A 15,648-nucleotide genomic window follows, 5' to 3' on the forward strand; every position below is an offset into this window, starting at 1 on the left:
AAAACCTACCTTTGCCTGTTTTCTTTTACTTGTATTCCATAACACTTGTAAGGTAAATGTAATTACTTTGAAGTAATCATAAATGCTTTCATGAATCTCCTAGAGATTGTTATAGGAATGTAATACATCAATAGAAAGGTGAAATATTGTGGTGGATTTTTTTTTAACATAGGGCTATTGAAAGTTAGGGCGTAGAGAATGAAACAGGTGGAGGAAAATGGTTTCTGTAACAATGGTTTAATTCTTTTATACCTATTCTTAATACAATCTAAACAGTTCATTACCAAATAATTTTGTTACAGAAGTGACTGTTACATGTTAGGGAATACATTAAGTTTGTATATTGAGTAAAAAAATACTGTGTTATAAGTGCAGTCCTCTAAAGCCTTCCAGCATCAAGTTAATTTTATTTAGGAGAAAAAGTTTATACATGGTGTTTTTTTAATTTTTGTTTTCATTTTTTTTGGAGACAAAGTCTCTGTCACCTTGGGTACACTGAGTAGAGTGCTACAGCATCATCATAGCCCACAGCAACCTCAAACTCTTAGGCTCAAGTGATCTTCTTGCCTCAGCCACCCAGGCAGGTGGGACTACAGGAGTATGCCACCATGCCCAACTAATTTTCCTTTTTTTTTTAGTAGGGACAGGGTCTTGTTTCTGGGCTCAGGCTATCCTCAAACTCATGAGCTCAAGTGATCCATCCGCCTCAGCCTCCCAAAGTGCTGTGATTACTATATTGTGACTTTTTAAATTTAAGTTATATTTGTTTTTTGCATAAGTATTAAAAGTCACATTAGTACAACATGGAAAGGTGCAAAGCGTATACAGGGGAGCTTAAGCTTCATCTTTTTGTAAGTCACCCTGTGCAAATGTCACCTGACTCTTCACAATGCACTGTGGGAGTTGGGACTCTAGCAACTAGCATAAGAAAATGCTGATACTCTGACTACTGATATTATGAGCAATAAAGTCTTTTGTCTCTGATTCAGGTGTCTCCTGTCTTGCCATTATCTAATAAATTATGGCAGACTAACTTGTTAGCATGAAAGGAGGGTAAAGTCCCAGAGCGTTCATAATTCTTGACACAATTGAATGAATTTTGACAAATGTAAACGGTCTTGTGGTTACCACCACAGTTGGGTCATAGAATATTTCATATTTCTGTCACCCCCAAAAGCTCCCCTTTACATGTATTTCCCTCTTCTGCCTCAGCCCCAGACAGATCTGCTTTCTGTCTCCCTAGTTTTGGCATTTCTAGAATTTCCTATAAACAGAATTATAAAGTAATTCTGTTGTGTCTGGCATCTTTAGTTAAGCATTTTGCCTTGGAGATTCATTCTTGCTCTTGCATCACTACTTCATTTTCTTTTATTGCAGAGTAGTATTCTGTTGTACGGCCATACCGCTATTTGACTATGCATATATCCATCTAGCAGTCATCACGCATTTTTATTGGTTCTACTTTGGAACTATTATGAATAAAGCTTCTATGAACACTTGAGTGAGTCTAATTCTTAATGTGGACATTTATTTGTATTCTGTGGTGGACCTTCGTAGGAATAGAAATGCCAGGTTTTATGGTGTACTTTTAATAATTTGGTAAAGAACTGCCAGATTGTTTTCCAGCGTGTATTGTTTTGCATTTCTTTCTGGGCATCTCATTTTGAGTGAGGGTGAAAGCAGCTTTTCTTATGCTGGAGTTAATGATACGGTGAAAGCTAGAGAGTTGGCCACCTCAATGGAAGCTCCTTACGTTGGCCACCTCCGTGTGTTGCCCAGTTGCTACAGTCCCTTGAGAGGTCAACTTACAGAGGTTCTACTTTGTCTTTCCTTTTCTATCAACTACCTATTTAAATCTTTCTGCCTGTTTTTGTGAAGTCTTAGTGTTTTAGTGATTTGTAGGCTTTCTTCATATGTTACGGAATGTTTTTGGTCATTTGGTCATGCTGTGGATTACAGTCCTTTCCATTTGCCAAGTATCTTTTGAGGTTTCGTATAGTGGATTTTGCCATGCAGACATTTGTCTCTCTGAAGTTCTCAATCTCACAGTTATTTACTAATGGTGTAAGACTTTGCATCATAAAGAAAAAGGATTTCTCTTTTAATTAACTTTAAAAGTATAAATTATTCTAGCAATGTTTACATGGTCATGACTTCAGTGGGAATAAAGAAAAATAATCCAAAAACTTGTTTTCTGAATTCTCATAAGAATTTTACCACCTTTTAGGGAATAAAAGATAGAGTCTTTAAATTATGTGTATAAATGAAAAAATACTAAAAAGAATATAACATGTGTTTGTTACAGAAGTACCTTTGCCAAGATGTCGGTGTTGCAGATTTGGCTAGTACCAGCCTTCTTTATTTTCCTCACTGCTGAATCTATGGGTAAGGTGCACGAAATATCCTAACTTCTAACTCCACAAACCAGGTTTATACAAGGTGGCCATAAAGTTCGTGGGCAATTTAAATAGTTACAGTGAACTTTATTGCCTCTCTGTATATCTTTATATCATTATATAATTGAATTTATGTTTAAATGTTTAATTCTGTTTTTATAGTTTTTCTAGGATAATTATTGAAAAAATATTGTCTTAAAATGATTTTAATAATTAGGAATACTCTTGATAATCTGTTCTGTCTCATTTGAGTTGTCGCAGTCATTCAGTAATCCTAATTGCTGTTTAGCTCTACTAACAGTAACTTTAAAGAGCGGAAGGGAAGGAAGCGTGTTTTGTTTTGTTTAGCACTCCACTCTTTAATTTCCAGAAGTGTCACTGACCAGTGTGCTTATGATAGCTAGAATGAAGAAGTACCTGAAGCAGTGCTAGTCAGACTGAAGTTTATAGCTTGATGCCCTCCTGAGATCTGGTTGTTACTAGTCCATGGTGACATAAATACAGAAATTAAGAATAAATATTTAGGTAGTCTTAACAGTTTTACATAGCCATGACATCCAAGCATGTGATCAGTGGACCTGTACTGTCAAACACAGTATAAAACAAAAGTATAAGTTTGTGACAGATTGGAAGAGGTTAGCAAAACTGATCTTTCTTGACAGTTTGAGAAGCACTCCTCTAAATCACTCCCTCACCAAATCCCAGACACTTAAAGTAACAGAAAGGATGCGTTTTAAATCTATCATATTTAAAAAGAGCTTCCTTATTCTTGAATCCACATTTTCCTTCTTGTAACTTTTTCTTATTAGTTATACTTCTAGAGTAGGCCAAATTTCTCTTTCCACTCTTTTTATCTTCAAGTATTAAAGGATTGCTTTCCTCTGTCTCTAATCCTTTCCCCCAACTGAACTTACCAGTTATCCTATGTGTGTGCTGACTGTCCTCCTGATTCTTCTCTCACTTGCCCATGTAGCATTTACAGTATAATACCATCCTAACCCTTCCACTTACCTGGCTATTACACTTTGGCCAGTTATTTAATCTGTGCCTCAGTTCCTTACCTATAAAATTCAGATACTAATAGTTCCTACCTTCTAGGGTTTTAAGGAAGATTATATGAGTTAATATATAGAAAGCATTTGGACAGTGCCTGGTCAATAGTAAATATATGGAAAAGGATAGTTTTTGTATTATAGTAACCATGTTAGTATGGTTATTTTTTAATAGAACATACCTTTTTTAAAAAATGTACCAGAACTAAACTGAATAATGTGGCTCTCTTACTTACATTAATCTGAACATCATTTTTATAAAGCAACATAGTTTTTTGGCAGCTAATAAGGTACAGTTTTATGTTAAGTAAGTGGTCAGTGAAAATTCTCAGGTTGTTTTTACACGTTTATTTGAAGCCAGTTCTCCCTCACTCTATTGTATTTGTTATTAACCTAAGTAGGAAATATTTCCTCTGTTGAAAATTTCATTTTATTAGATCTAGTCTATTCTTCTAATCTTGTGAACCCTAACATTTTCTTCCAAAGTTTTGGCAATCATTCATAGTCCTGTCCTCTGCCAATTGATAAGTGTGTGTCTCAGAGATAAAGAGATAAAGTTGATGAAAATGTTGAAAATAGCAGGACTGCATTAGCTGTCTCTTACTGCCTTACAAAGACTCCAAAACTTAAAATGATAATACTCATTATCTGTCATGGTTCCTCTGGATCAGAAGGCAGATAGGCAGATACAGCTGGACAGATTCATCTTTGCTCTGTGAGGCCGAAACTAGAATATCAACCAGGGGCAGGAGTCATCTGCAGGTGCATTCATTTATGTTTGGTATTGTTGCTGGCTGTAGGCTGAGGGCTTTGCTGGGGCTGTTGATCACAACGCCACACATGGCCACAAAGTGTGGCTGGATAGCAAGAGCAAATGTCCCAAGAGTGAATGAAAGTTGGAAGCTGGAAGCTGTATTCTTTTAATGATCTAACCTTGGAAGTCATATAGCACACTCCACTGTCTGGAGTAGACACAAGTACCCACACAGATCTGTGATGGTTGAGAGGAAAATAGACCCCACTTCTTTGTGAAAGGAGTATCAGTAACATTGTAAGGAGAATGTGTGGGATGGAAAGAAAATATAGGTGTAGCCATCGTTGGAAAATACAGTCTTCCTCAAGGACTGAGGAGAGGCAGGCACTTTAGCATATTCTGCTCAAGACTACCCTCTCAGTGACTTTTTTCTTAGTCTTTTTTTTTTTTTTTTTTTTTTTTTTGGTAGAGACAGGGTTTCAATGTGTTGCCTAGGCCGATCTCGAACTTTTGGCTTCAGGTGATCTTTCTACCTTGGCCTCCCAAAGTGCTATGATTATAGATATGAGCCACCATGCTCAGCCTAGTATTTTTTATATATGTGTAATCAATTAAAGATTAATTTGAATGTATGAAAAGTAGCCAAATATCAGCAATTTCAAAATGTTCATTCTAATATCTATTATAGTACATTCTAATCCACATTTCTTCATCTTGCCCACATGAATATTCAAAATAACTTAGTCAGATACTTTTATTAATTAAAATATTCTCTTTCTACAATTTAATCTCAGTCTGATAGCTCTGTAAAAATGAGATTAATTTGCATAGGATCCTTTTAATGAGCCTGTTTCACTTTGAAAACTGAAACATTTACCCATTTTTAATATTTTTCTTATTCTATGTGATTAGAAATGAGTAACATGGAATCTTCTTATAACCTGGTGTTTAGTCCTCTAGAGGGTGTATTTTATATCTACAGTTCTCTGTAGTTACTTTAGAGAAAGTAAATCAGGAGTGTTTTGCTAAGGAATAAAGTGAGGTCTAGGGAATTGTAAGTAAGGTCTGGCCTAGTATCATAGGGTATCTTATTTGTAAAGATCTTCGACATGAAGTTCCGTACTATTGGAAATTGACAGTAATAAATGCACTAGGACTTACATTAGACTTGTATTAGTAATGGCAAAGTGATACAAAGGGCTACAATATAAGTTTTGAAACAAAGACATACACATTTGTACTCTGGGCCTTATATGCCTTATGAGAGGTCTCAGGTTTCCATTTGGGAGTACAGTTTTTGTTTTGTTTTGTTTTTTGTTTTTTTGAGACAGAGCCTCACTCTGTTGTCCAGGCTAGAGTACGATGGCTTCAGCCTAGCTCAAACTTCTGGACTCAAACAATCCTCCTGCCTCAGCTTCCCAAGTAGCTGGGACTATAGGCACCTACCACAACACCCAGCTTTCATTTTTCTTTCTTCTCTTTCTTTCTTTCTTTTTTTTTTTTGCAGTTATTGGCCAAAGCTGGGTTTGAACCTACCACCTCCGACATATGGGGCCAGCGCCCAACTCCTTTGAGCCACAGGTGCCGCCGTCTTTCTTTTTTCTTTTCTTTTTTTTTTTTTTTGGTGCAGTTGTCATTGTTATTTTTTAGCTGGCCCAGCTGGGTTCGAACCCCTCCAGCCTCAGTGTATGTGGCTGGTGCCCTACCCACTGAGCTATGGGTGCCACCCTTATTATTTCTATTTTTAGTAGAGATGGGGGTCTCACTTTGCTTAGGCTGGTCTTGAACTCCTGACATCAAGTGATGCTCCCACTTGGCCTCCCAGAGTGAGTCACCAAGCCTGGCCTGAGAGTACAGCTTTGACTACAAAAACTGTTTTTAATTTTTCTTGCTAAGTTTGAGTGATATGGAATAAAAAAACAATTGTTTAACTTTTAAAGTTAGTTTTATCCTTTGTGTCTTCTCACCTGGAACAATGTTTGACGTTGGATAATTAAGGTTGACTCTGTAAAAGTGTCGCACCTTTCTTTGCTATAAAATAATGGGCTGACATGAATGCTCTCCATGTGTCTTTTCAGATTCATAATTCTGTTATTCTGTGCTCTTACCTTAAGTACCAGAACCATTCACCTCTGATGGAACCTTCCAAACCCTATCAATGTGATGCGATCCCATGGATCTGGAAAGTAGTAATAACGTTGCTAGACTACTATTTATTGGAGGCCTTTTGAGTACCGGGCATTGTACTAAGTGCTTTACATAGGTCTTTTTTTTTTTTTTTTTTTGCGGTTTTTGGCCGGGGCTGGTTTTGAACCCGCCACCTCTAGCATATGGGGCCGGCGCCCTACTCTTTTGAGCCACAGGCACCACCCAACGTAAGTCATTTTTAATTTCAAAATACCTTTCATAGGTAACCACCCAAAATACTATTGGCAGGTAGGATTCATTGAAGAAAGCTGCCTTAAAATTGTGAACACTGACACAAAAGAAAGAGAATAGAATCAGGCCAACTAGTTGGAACTTTTATCTTGCTAGTAATAGATAGCCAGTAAATAATTTAAAGTAGGTAAATGCCATAATCATTTTATTAGGTCATTAACTCTGAAATGTCATATTTTGAATCAAAACTTTATTGTATCTCAAACAAGTAGTGCGATGAATCAAAATGTGCGCCAAAACTATCAACACAGTTTTGCCAGGTAGCATTTTTACTCCAGCAGTAAAGAAGCCTGGGGAATGAGTGGCAATGAAATTATGAAAGGCAGTTTCCACAGCTTTTTGAGAATTCAATATTTTACCTTGCAAGCAATGGTCCAAAACCTGGAAGAAGTAGGGATTGGTGCAAAGAAAGCCTGGTGAATATGGTGGATGACAGAGAGTTTCTGAGTTCAGTTTCTGTAGTGTGAGCAGTGTTGTTTGTGCACCATGCGGTTGAACATTGTCTTATAAGAGGATTAGCCTGTCTCTATTGGCCAGTCTCAGCTGCTTAGTCTCAAGCATCCTCATCATGTCGTCCAATTCCTTGCAGTAGACATCCACTGTAATCGGCTGACCAGGTATCATGAAGCTGCAGTGGATAAGACCAGTGCTAGACCACCACACAGACACCATCAGCTTTTTTTTTTTTGATGAATATTCAATTTTAAACTGTGTTTCACCACTTCATATTTATCCAGCCATTGTGTAATTTTCATCACACATACCAACACAGTGTGGAAATGTCTCACTTTTATGTCATGACAGCAAAGAAGGGCAAGCTTCGTGATGATTTCTTTTCTGACACTCTTTTAATACATGCAGAATCCATCTATGCAGCTTTTTTATCTTGCCAATTTGTTTCAAATGGTTCAGTATTGTTGGAATAGTAACGTCAAACCTTGTGGCTAATTCATGCATAGGTTGAGATGGACTGACTTCCACTACAGGTTTCAGCTCAACATTATCCACCTACATCTCAGTTCACCCACAGGGGTCATTTTCAAGGTTAAAGTCATCAGAATGGAACTTCTGCTAAAATCAGCAATGTACTGTGCATTCTTCATTAGCCATATCCTTCCCAAACATTCCATTTTTAGCTGTCGGCATTGTACTGTTTCCATGATGGAACTCATATTCAAAAATAACATGACTTATCTATGGTTTCACAAAAATTGCTCTTAAAAATTATTTTTGAGGCTCGGCGCCTGTGGCTCAACCGGCTAAGGCACCAGCCATGTACACCTAAGGTGGCAGGTTTGAATCCCCAGCCTGGGCCCGCCAAACAACAATGACGGCTGCAACCAAAAAATAGCCGGGCGTTGTGGTGGGCGCCTGTGGTCCCAGCTACTTGGGAGGTGGAGGCAGGAGACTCGCTTGAGCCCAGGAGTTGGAGGTTGCTGTGAGCTGTAATGCCACGGCACTCTACCCAGGGGGACAGCTTGAGGCTCTGTCTCAAAAAAAAAAAAAAAAAATTATTTTTGAAAGATAATCACAAACCAAAACATATGTCGGAAAGAATGAGGATGTGTACTTTCATAATAAAAAAGGAAAGTGTCAAAATGAAATGCCAGAGATATCAACTGTAAAACTTAGTACTTAAAGAAATTGGACATTTCATACTTAATAACCTAACAGTAACTGTGGCAGCAGTATGTAAGATAACCTGGAAGAAGGCCACACTAGTATAATATTGGTGGCCTGAGCTTTAATAGTGGCAGTAGCAATGGAAAGGAGAGGTTGGCTCAGTGCCTTTTGCTCAAGCGGCTAAGGCACCAGCCACATATACCGGAGCTGGCAGGTTCAAATCCAGCCCACGCCTGCCAAACAACAATGACAACTACAACCAAAAAAAATAGCCAGGTGTTGTGGCAGGCACTTGCAGTCCCAGCTACTTGGGAGACTAAGGCAAGAGAATCACTTAAGGCCAAGAGTTGAAGGTTGCTGTGAGCTGTGACACTACAGCACTCTACCCAGGGCAACATCTTGAGACTCTGTCTCAGAAAAAAAGAAGAGGTTTATACACATTTTAAGAAAATAGAACCAACAAGACTTAGTGCAGTATTGTTAAGTTGGCAATTAGAGGAGGCCAATTAGAGATGTTGAAGGTGACTACACAGTATCTGGCCTAGGTGACTGAGTAGAAGTGGTGCTGTTAGCAGAGTTAGATAAATGAGAATAAGAAATAATAACTTTGAAAGGGACTGTGATGCATATAGATTTAGGCATGTTATTTAAAATAACTGTAGGCTAGCTTCTGTCTAATAGGCTGTTGAAAGCATAGGGATTTAGATGTCATTAGCATCGAATCGGTGAGAGGTAAAGCTTGTAGTTGTGTGTAATTTGTTTTTGTTTTTTTTTTACCCAATCTGATTCTCGGTTTTGAAATAGGGGATCTTATCCCACACATTTATTGTTAAAACTAATAGATTTGGCCATCTTATCCTGTTCTTTCTGTTTTTATTGCTCCCTGTTTCTTTTGTTGTCTGAGTTTTGATACATGGGCAATGGTATACTGCTGCTTTGTGTCAGTAACGATCCAGAAAACCACTGGCATCTAGATAGGATTCGTTGAGGAAAGTGCTCAAAATTGCCATCTGCATCCCACCGCAGTATTTAGGGCTACAAGGAGAGCAGACTAATACTGCCTGTTTTCTGGAGAGTTTGGTTTAGACCCTGGCCCTGAATAATGGAACATATAGGTGGTGGGGCAAGTGTGAATCATGCCAAAGGGATTCTGTTGCCTGAAGAAAAGTTAGAATAGTATACATACTATGGATTAAAGCTTGAATAGGTTTTTCTTAATTCAGCTCTATCTACCTGATAATTTGTTACTAATTATCTACCCGATAATCTTTCTTTACAAATGTAGGCCTTAAATTTGGACCATATTAATTTTCACCTTTGTTTTCTTCTTTTTCTCTGTCTTTAGGGATAGTTAGTGAAGGCTAAGGGACTCTACATTGAATGCTGCCAGCCAGATAGCATTTTGTACCAGAAAATTCAGTCTGTTTGATATGTGTTCTGTTCTTCCTTTGTAGGTCAACTTCTAGATCCATGTGGTTACATCACTCCTGAATCTCCAGTGGTACAAGTTGGTTCTAATTTCACTGCACTTTGTGTGCTAAAGGAAAAATGTATGGATTTTTTTCATGTAAATGCTACTTACATTATCTGGAAAACAAACCATTTTGCTGTTCCTAAGGAGCAATATACGATCATAAACCGCACGGCATCCAGTGTCACCTTTACAAATATAGCTTCATTAAACGTTCAGCTCACTTGCAACATTCTCACATTTGGACAGATTGAGCAGAATGTTTATGGAATCACAGTCATTTCAGGATGTAAGTTTTGTTTTTGTCTTATTTCAGTCCTTGTCATAACTATTGAACCACATTTTTTGAATGTCTATTGATCTTTATGAAATGAAGTAATCTGTGGACTCAGCGACTTTTGGACATAACTTATTTTTTAAAAATAAGCTTAGAAGTAGAAACTACATTTGTATTATTAATATACAAAAAGCCTAAAGACTAATATAAGTCTCACCTCTTTCCTGAAAAGTCAAGCTATTTTCAGTTTCTTTCTTTCTTTTTTTTTTTTTTCGAGGCAGTCTCAAGCTATCACCCTGTGTAGATTGCGTCGTATCAAAGCTCACAGCTACCTCCAACTCTTGGGCTCAAGCTATCCTCTTGCCCCAGTTTTTCTGTTTTTTTTAGCTGTGCTGAGCTGGGTTCAAACCCGCTACCCTTGGTGTATGTGGCCAGCGCCCTGCTAACAAAACTATGGACACTACCTATTTTCATTTTTCTAGAAAGTATTTGACATGATACCCCAAAAGAGTATTGTCAAATTGAAATCTGTGACTATAGTCATCATAAATTTCAATATCCTTTAATTGTTGAGAAAATGCATTGAAAGCAGCTGCTTAAAGAAGGTGAATAAATACTGGAGAAATTCCTTGTTAAAGGTCAAAGGAAATAAAGTCAACTTTCTGTGATCCAGAAGTGGGGCAGCAAATTTGTGGATCACTCAAACTTTATGGTTTTAGCATTTGCTTTTCTTCCAGCAGAGTTTGGGAAATAAGTAAGAAGAGAAATATAAATGAATCATTTTTGCTTCTATTTAACGTTCTATTTAATTGCCTTTTGTTAACGTATTACTTCAAAAACTATATACTTAATGGAGAGATCAGTGGGTATTTTTAATCCAGTCATAAATGAAAGTTGATTTTATATAGAAAGTTAATGTGAAACAAACGAGGTAATAACAATCAAGATAGAAAATATATGTTACTATCCAAAGGGAAGTTTGAGTTGGAATGGAAAAGAAATTAACTTTTTTGTCACCAGTCTTTCATTATGTCCACACTTTTTGCTTGGGTTTGTTTTTTCTATCTGAATTTAGGTAGTAAATGTCTTGGGTTATATAGACATTACATAATATTTGTGGATATAAACCTTTTTGAGAGTTCATTGCTAATTATTCTCTTTTAGTGCCTCCAGAGAAACCTAAAAATTTGAATTGCATCGTGAATGAGGGAAAGAAAATGATGTGTCATTGGGATCCCGGAAGGGAAACTTATCTGGAAACAAACTTCACTTTAAAATCGGAATGGTACATTATTTTAAGTTTATTGTTTGTTAGCATTATTAAGTTAGTCATTTTTGCTAGAATTTCTTTTTTAACAATATTATTTTAAACATTTATCTTCGTTTTCTGAAAGATCTCAATTATACATAGAAGTAAAAGAATGGTATAAATCCCTATGTACCTATCACCCAGCTTCAGACGATGGTCATAATTTCTAGACTTTTTCAGTGGAAACAGCTAAGAAATATTTGTAGTTTAAGATAAATTACATCATAAAAGATATGAACTCATATAAGTTCATCTGAATAACATCTGTATCTCCTCTCTTCACTAAAAACCCTAGTTTTCCCAGCACGCCAATGTAATTATTAATTTGTTTTATCCTAAAGGAAACACATTTGCAGAATAACAGTACAAGTATTAGCACCAACAATATGATTACTAAAAACAAGTTTAAGATTGTTTTTCTCTATGAAGGACACATTGTCCCCTTACTGTGTTTTAAAGTTTCTTGAAGTAGTTCTTTTCCATGTGGTTATACCAAAAGTTCAATACACAAGTTTATATGCCTCATTTTGCTTGTACATTTTAGGAATTTTTCTTAATAATTATATAAAATAATAAATCCCTAAAGTCAAATCTGTTAAATGAGGTATATTCAGAGAAGCCTAAATTCTATCCCTGTATCCTCTACTTTGATTCCTTCTTTGATTTTGGTTTGGTGTGTCCTGTTGTCAAAAATAGTGTTTATATATAAATATTTTTGACTGAGGCATAGTCTATACACCTGTGAGTAAATATGGTAATATTACTTGAACCATGGTATCAGAAAGGGGTTGCCTGCATTTGACTAGAAAGAGGCTGAGAGAATTTTCTGGGGTGATAGAAATTTTTATCACTAATCTCTTTTTACCTTTCTTTAAGGCATATTGTCCTTAAACAAAGATATTTCTGGTACAGTTTCAGAAAAGGAGAAAAATCATACAGATCACAAGAAAATGGATAATTTCTGGAGAGGGATCAGTGGGAATGAGCATAAAATTCTAAAGTGTAATATTCTTAAACTAAAAATTTAAAAATAATTTTGTTTCATAAGGTGAAGATCAAATTCAGTTTTAAAGAAAGGCAGGTTAGTTTTTAAAAATTTGTATTTGTTTTTAGCAATTAATGATTTATTGCAAAGGTTGCTATAACAATTTTGGTCTCATTTAACTCTTTTAAGGATCTTTTCACTCTCGTTTTTTCAGATCTGATTTTAATGACTAATTCTTGCATTGTTTTTGTTAGGGCAACAGAGAAGTTTCCTGACTGTAAAGCAAAACGTGACACTCCCAACTCCTGCACTGTCGAGTATTCCCCTGTGTATTTTGTCAACATTGAAGTCTGGGTTGAAGTACAGAATGCCCTTGGGAAGGTTACATCAGCTCATATCAACTTTGATCCTATAGATAAAGGTAGTTATAAACCTGAATTCAAGACTGTATTAGACTAGAGTAGCACTTTATAAGTTTAAAGTGGTTTTTAGATTTTAATTATTATAGGAACAAACATTTAATTACCTTATGTTTTTTTTTTTTTTTTTTTTTGTCTGGTGGTGGTTTGAACCCACCACCTCCAGTATATGAGACCAGCCCCCTATTCCAGAGCCACAGGTGCTGCCCTACCTTAGTGATTTTTTATAAAGGCATTTTATTAGTAATATTACACATAATATAGAAAAAGAAAAATGTTCACAATCCAGCCATACTCAGAGCTATTTGCACTTTGAATGTCATCGTCTGGTATTTTTCTCCTACTCAAAGTTCATATACCATTGTAATCACATATACATGTTCTGTTTTTATTCTTTTTAAAAATTTTATGTATCATAAATATGTCTTTTGATATCTGAACCTGAAAAGATTAATAAGTGAAATAAACTGACAAGAAAAACTGAAGTTTCTTTAGAAAACTTGCCTTTCCATTATGTAGTATAGCATAGCACAGCATTGCTTTCGGAGAAATTAGTTCATTTGGCAAGAATAAATGAAAATTATAAATTAAAGAATAGCGTAAAGGGTATATTTGAATTTGCATATGAAGTTGTAAAAGTAAAACCTAATAAATGTAGGATTTATTTTCTTCCTCAGTGAAGACGAATCCACCTCATAATTTATCAGTGAGCAACTCAGAGGAACTGTCTAGTATCTTAAAACTGACATGGATCAACCCCAATATTAAGACGGTTATAAGGCTGAAATATAACATTCACTATAAGCCCGAAGGTGCCTTAACTTGGAATGAGGTAAACTGAAAGTTATTGTTTATTTGAATAGTCTTTCTTACAGCCCTCTAACCTGAAGTCTCAATCATTTTCTGAATGTCTGAAGTTTCTGGTTATGTGAAGTCTTCTGGGTCTTTATTTTAAACAAAGGTAAGGAGGAAGATATTGAGATAGAAAATACAGCTTTACTGTACACAGTAGCCTTTAAGTGAAACTTGGAAGTGATACAGAATGATAGGAGTGACATTTTTTTTTTTTTTTTTTTGAGACAGAGCCTCAAGCTGTCCCCCTGGGTAGAGTGCCGTGGCATTACAGCTCACAGCAACCTCCAACTCCTGGGCTCAAGCGAGTCTCCTGCCTCTGCCTCCCAAGTAGCTGGGACCACAGGCGCCCACCACAACGCCCGGCTATTTTTTGGTTGCAGCCATCATTGTTGTCTGGCGGGTCCGGGCTGGGGATTCGAACCCGCCACCTTAGGTGTACGTGGCTGGCGCCTTAGCCGGTTGAGCTATAGGCGCCGAGCCAGGAGTGACATTTTTGATGGGAGGTGAAAGGAATGCAAGTAATGAGCAAATTAAATAGAGAAGCAAAAATATAGAGACTGTAAGGATAAGAGCATGGTTGGCACATCACAGTCTACAGGCCAAAATCAGCCTAGCGCTTGTTTTCATAAATAAAGTTTTATTAGAACATAGCCACGCTTGTTTACATATTGTCTGTATTTTTATCCTGCACTGGAAGAGTTGAGTAGTTGCACTGGAGACTTTCTGGCCCCAAAGCCTAAAATACTAGTAAATATTTTATCTAGCTCTTTATAGAATATTCGTCAACCTCTGAGGTAGGGAAGAGATTGGTAGGGAACTTGCGAGACTAAAAAGGAAAGGGTCATGTACTCAAAGATGATGCTGTCAGCAAAAGAAATACTTGTAGCCTTTTTTTTTTGGCCAGGGCCGGGTTTGAACCCGCCACCTACAGCAATGGGGCCAGCACCCTACTCCTTTGAGCCACAGGTGCCACCCAATACTTGGAGCTTTTTAAAAGTCTATCGCTGCAGTATTGAGGGACTCATACTATTCTGTTGTAATTCATTTATCACTAACAGGTTTTCTTTCTTTGTTTTGTTTTGTTTTGTTTTTGCTTTTGGTACTCTTCCCAGTAATGAGCACATAAGGGAGTTGAGTGCATGACCTTACTCCTAATGTCCTCATTGCACGTATCTAAAGGACTCAGAATACAGTCAGAAAAAGCCATAAAACAAAATTGGATGAATGCTTCATGTTTTACAGAGAAGATATATACCTGAAGTTCTTCAAAATACGTTTTAATATTAATATAATGGTCCAAAAAAGGCAGACATCTTTCTTTGTACTCGAATTTTCAGAGTAGAAGAAAGAACCAAAGTTATTTATCTATGTTTAATCACCTCTTTGTTTCTGAAAGTCAGGTTTATCTACAGTGATAGTTTTTGTTTTTCTTGATTGGGCTGGAAATCTTTTGCCTGTCTAAATCTACTCTGTACCCTTTTCAGCCCTATTCTTTACCAAGGCTTGCTGACCTTTGTGAATTTCATCTGTGGGTTCTCATTCCAGCTAGCTTCATAGTGAGTTTGGTTAATGGGCAGGAGAGAAAAGGGATAGGAGAGAAGTGAGAGCAACATTGTTTATCTGCCCTGCTTCCTACCTGAGACTGCTGTGTCTCTCATTTCAGTGTCACTGTTCCTTTCAAGGCAATCCTCTCTATCTGACCTTCTTTCATTTTCTGGTACCTCCTTCCATCCCTTTAGGCCTAGAAGTAGTAATAGCTATAAGCCTGGAGTAGGAACTACACTATCTTAGGTTTCCCTACACTCTGCCCATGGTCCCTTGAATACTGAGTGCAGTGCACCATCTGTTTCCTGCTGAGGTCCTCAGGGTTATAGGCTCCATGCAAGACAGAAAAAAATAAAAGAAGGAAGGATAATAGATGTTTCCACACTTCTCAAACCTAGTAACTTTGCAGATTTTTGGCTGCTTTTTTTATTTCTCTCCAGAGGTCGAGAAATCATATAATAATATAATTTAATATATTAATCTTGTTTGATGAAATTTGTTCCTAAATTCTTTTTTTTTTTTT

General features: G+C 36.8%; 1 protein-coding gene across 1 annotated transcript in view; it reads left to right on the plus strand.

The window, feature by feature from the left end:
* Nucleotides 1-15,648, plus strand: part of IL6ST (interleukin 6 signal transducer) — a 47,182-nt gene that overhangs the window by 14,540 nt on the left and 16,994 nt on the right. Inside the window, exons 3-7 of the mRNA XM_003782754.3 lie at nucleotides 2,306-2,385; nucleotides 9,719-10,024; nucleotides 11,177-11,297; nucleotides 12,561-12,727; nucleotides 13,403-13,557. Coding sequence (XP_003782802.1) covers nucleotides 2,322-2,385; nucleotides 9,719-10,024; nucleotides 11,177-11,297; nucleotides 12,561-12,727; nucleotides 13,403-13,557 — 813 coding nt within the window. The 5' untranslated portion in view covers nucleotides 2,306-2,321. The remainder of the gene's footprint in view (nucleotides 1-2,305; nucleotides 2,386-9,718; nucleotides 10,025-11,176; nucleotides 11,298-12,560; nucleotides 12,728-13,402; nucleotides 13,558-15,648) is intronic.

This window comes from Otolemur garnettii, unplaced genomic scaffold (assembly GCF_000181295.1).
Source record: "Otolemur garnettii isolate 467f Iridium unplaced genomic scaffold, OtoGar3 scaffold00005, whole genome shotgun sequence".
NCBI classification, from domain to species: domain Eukaryota; kingdom Metazoa; phylum Chordata; class Mammalia; order Primates; family Galagidae; genus Otolemur; species Otolemur garnettii.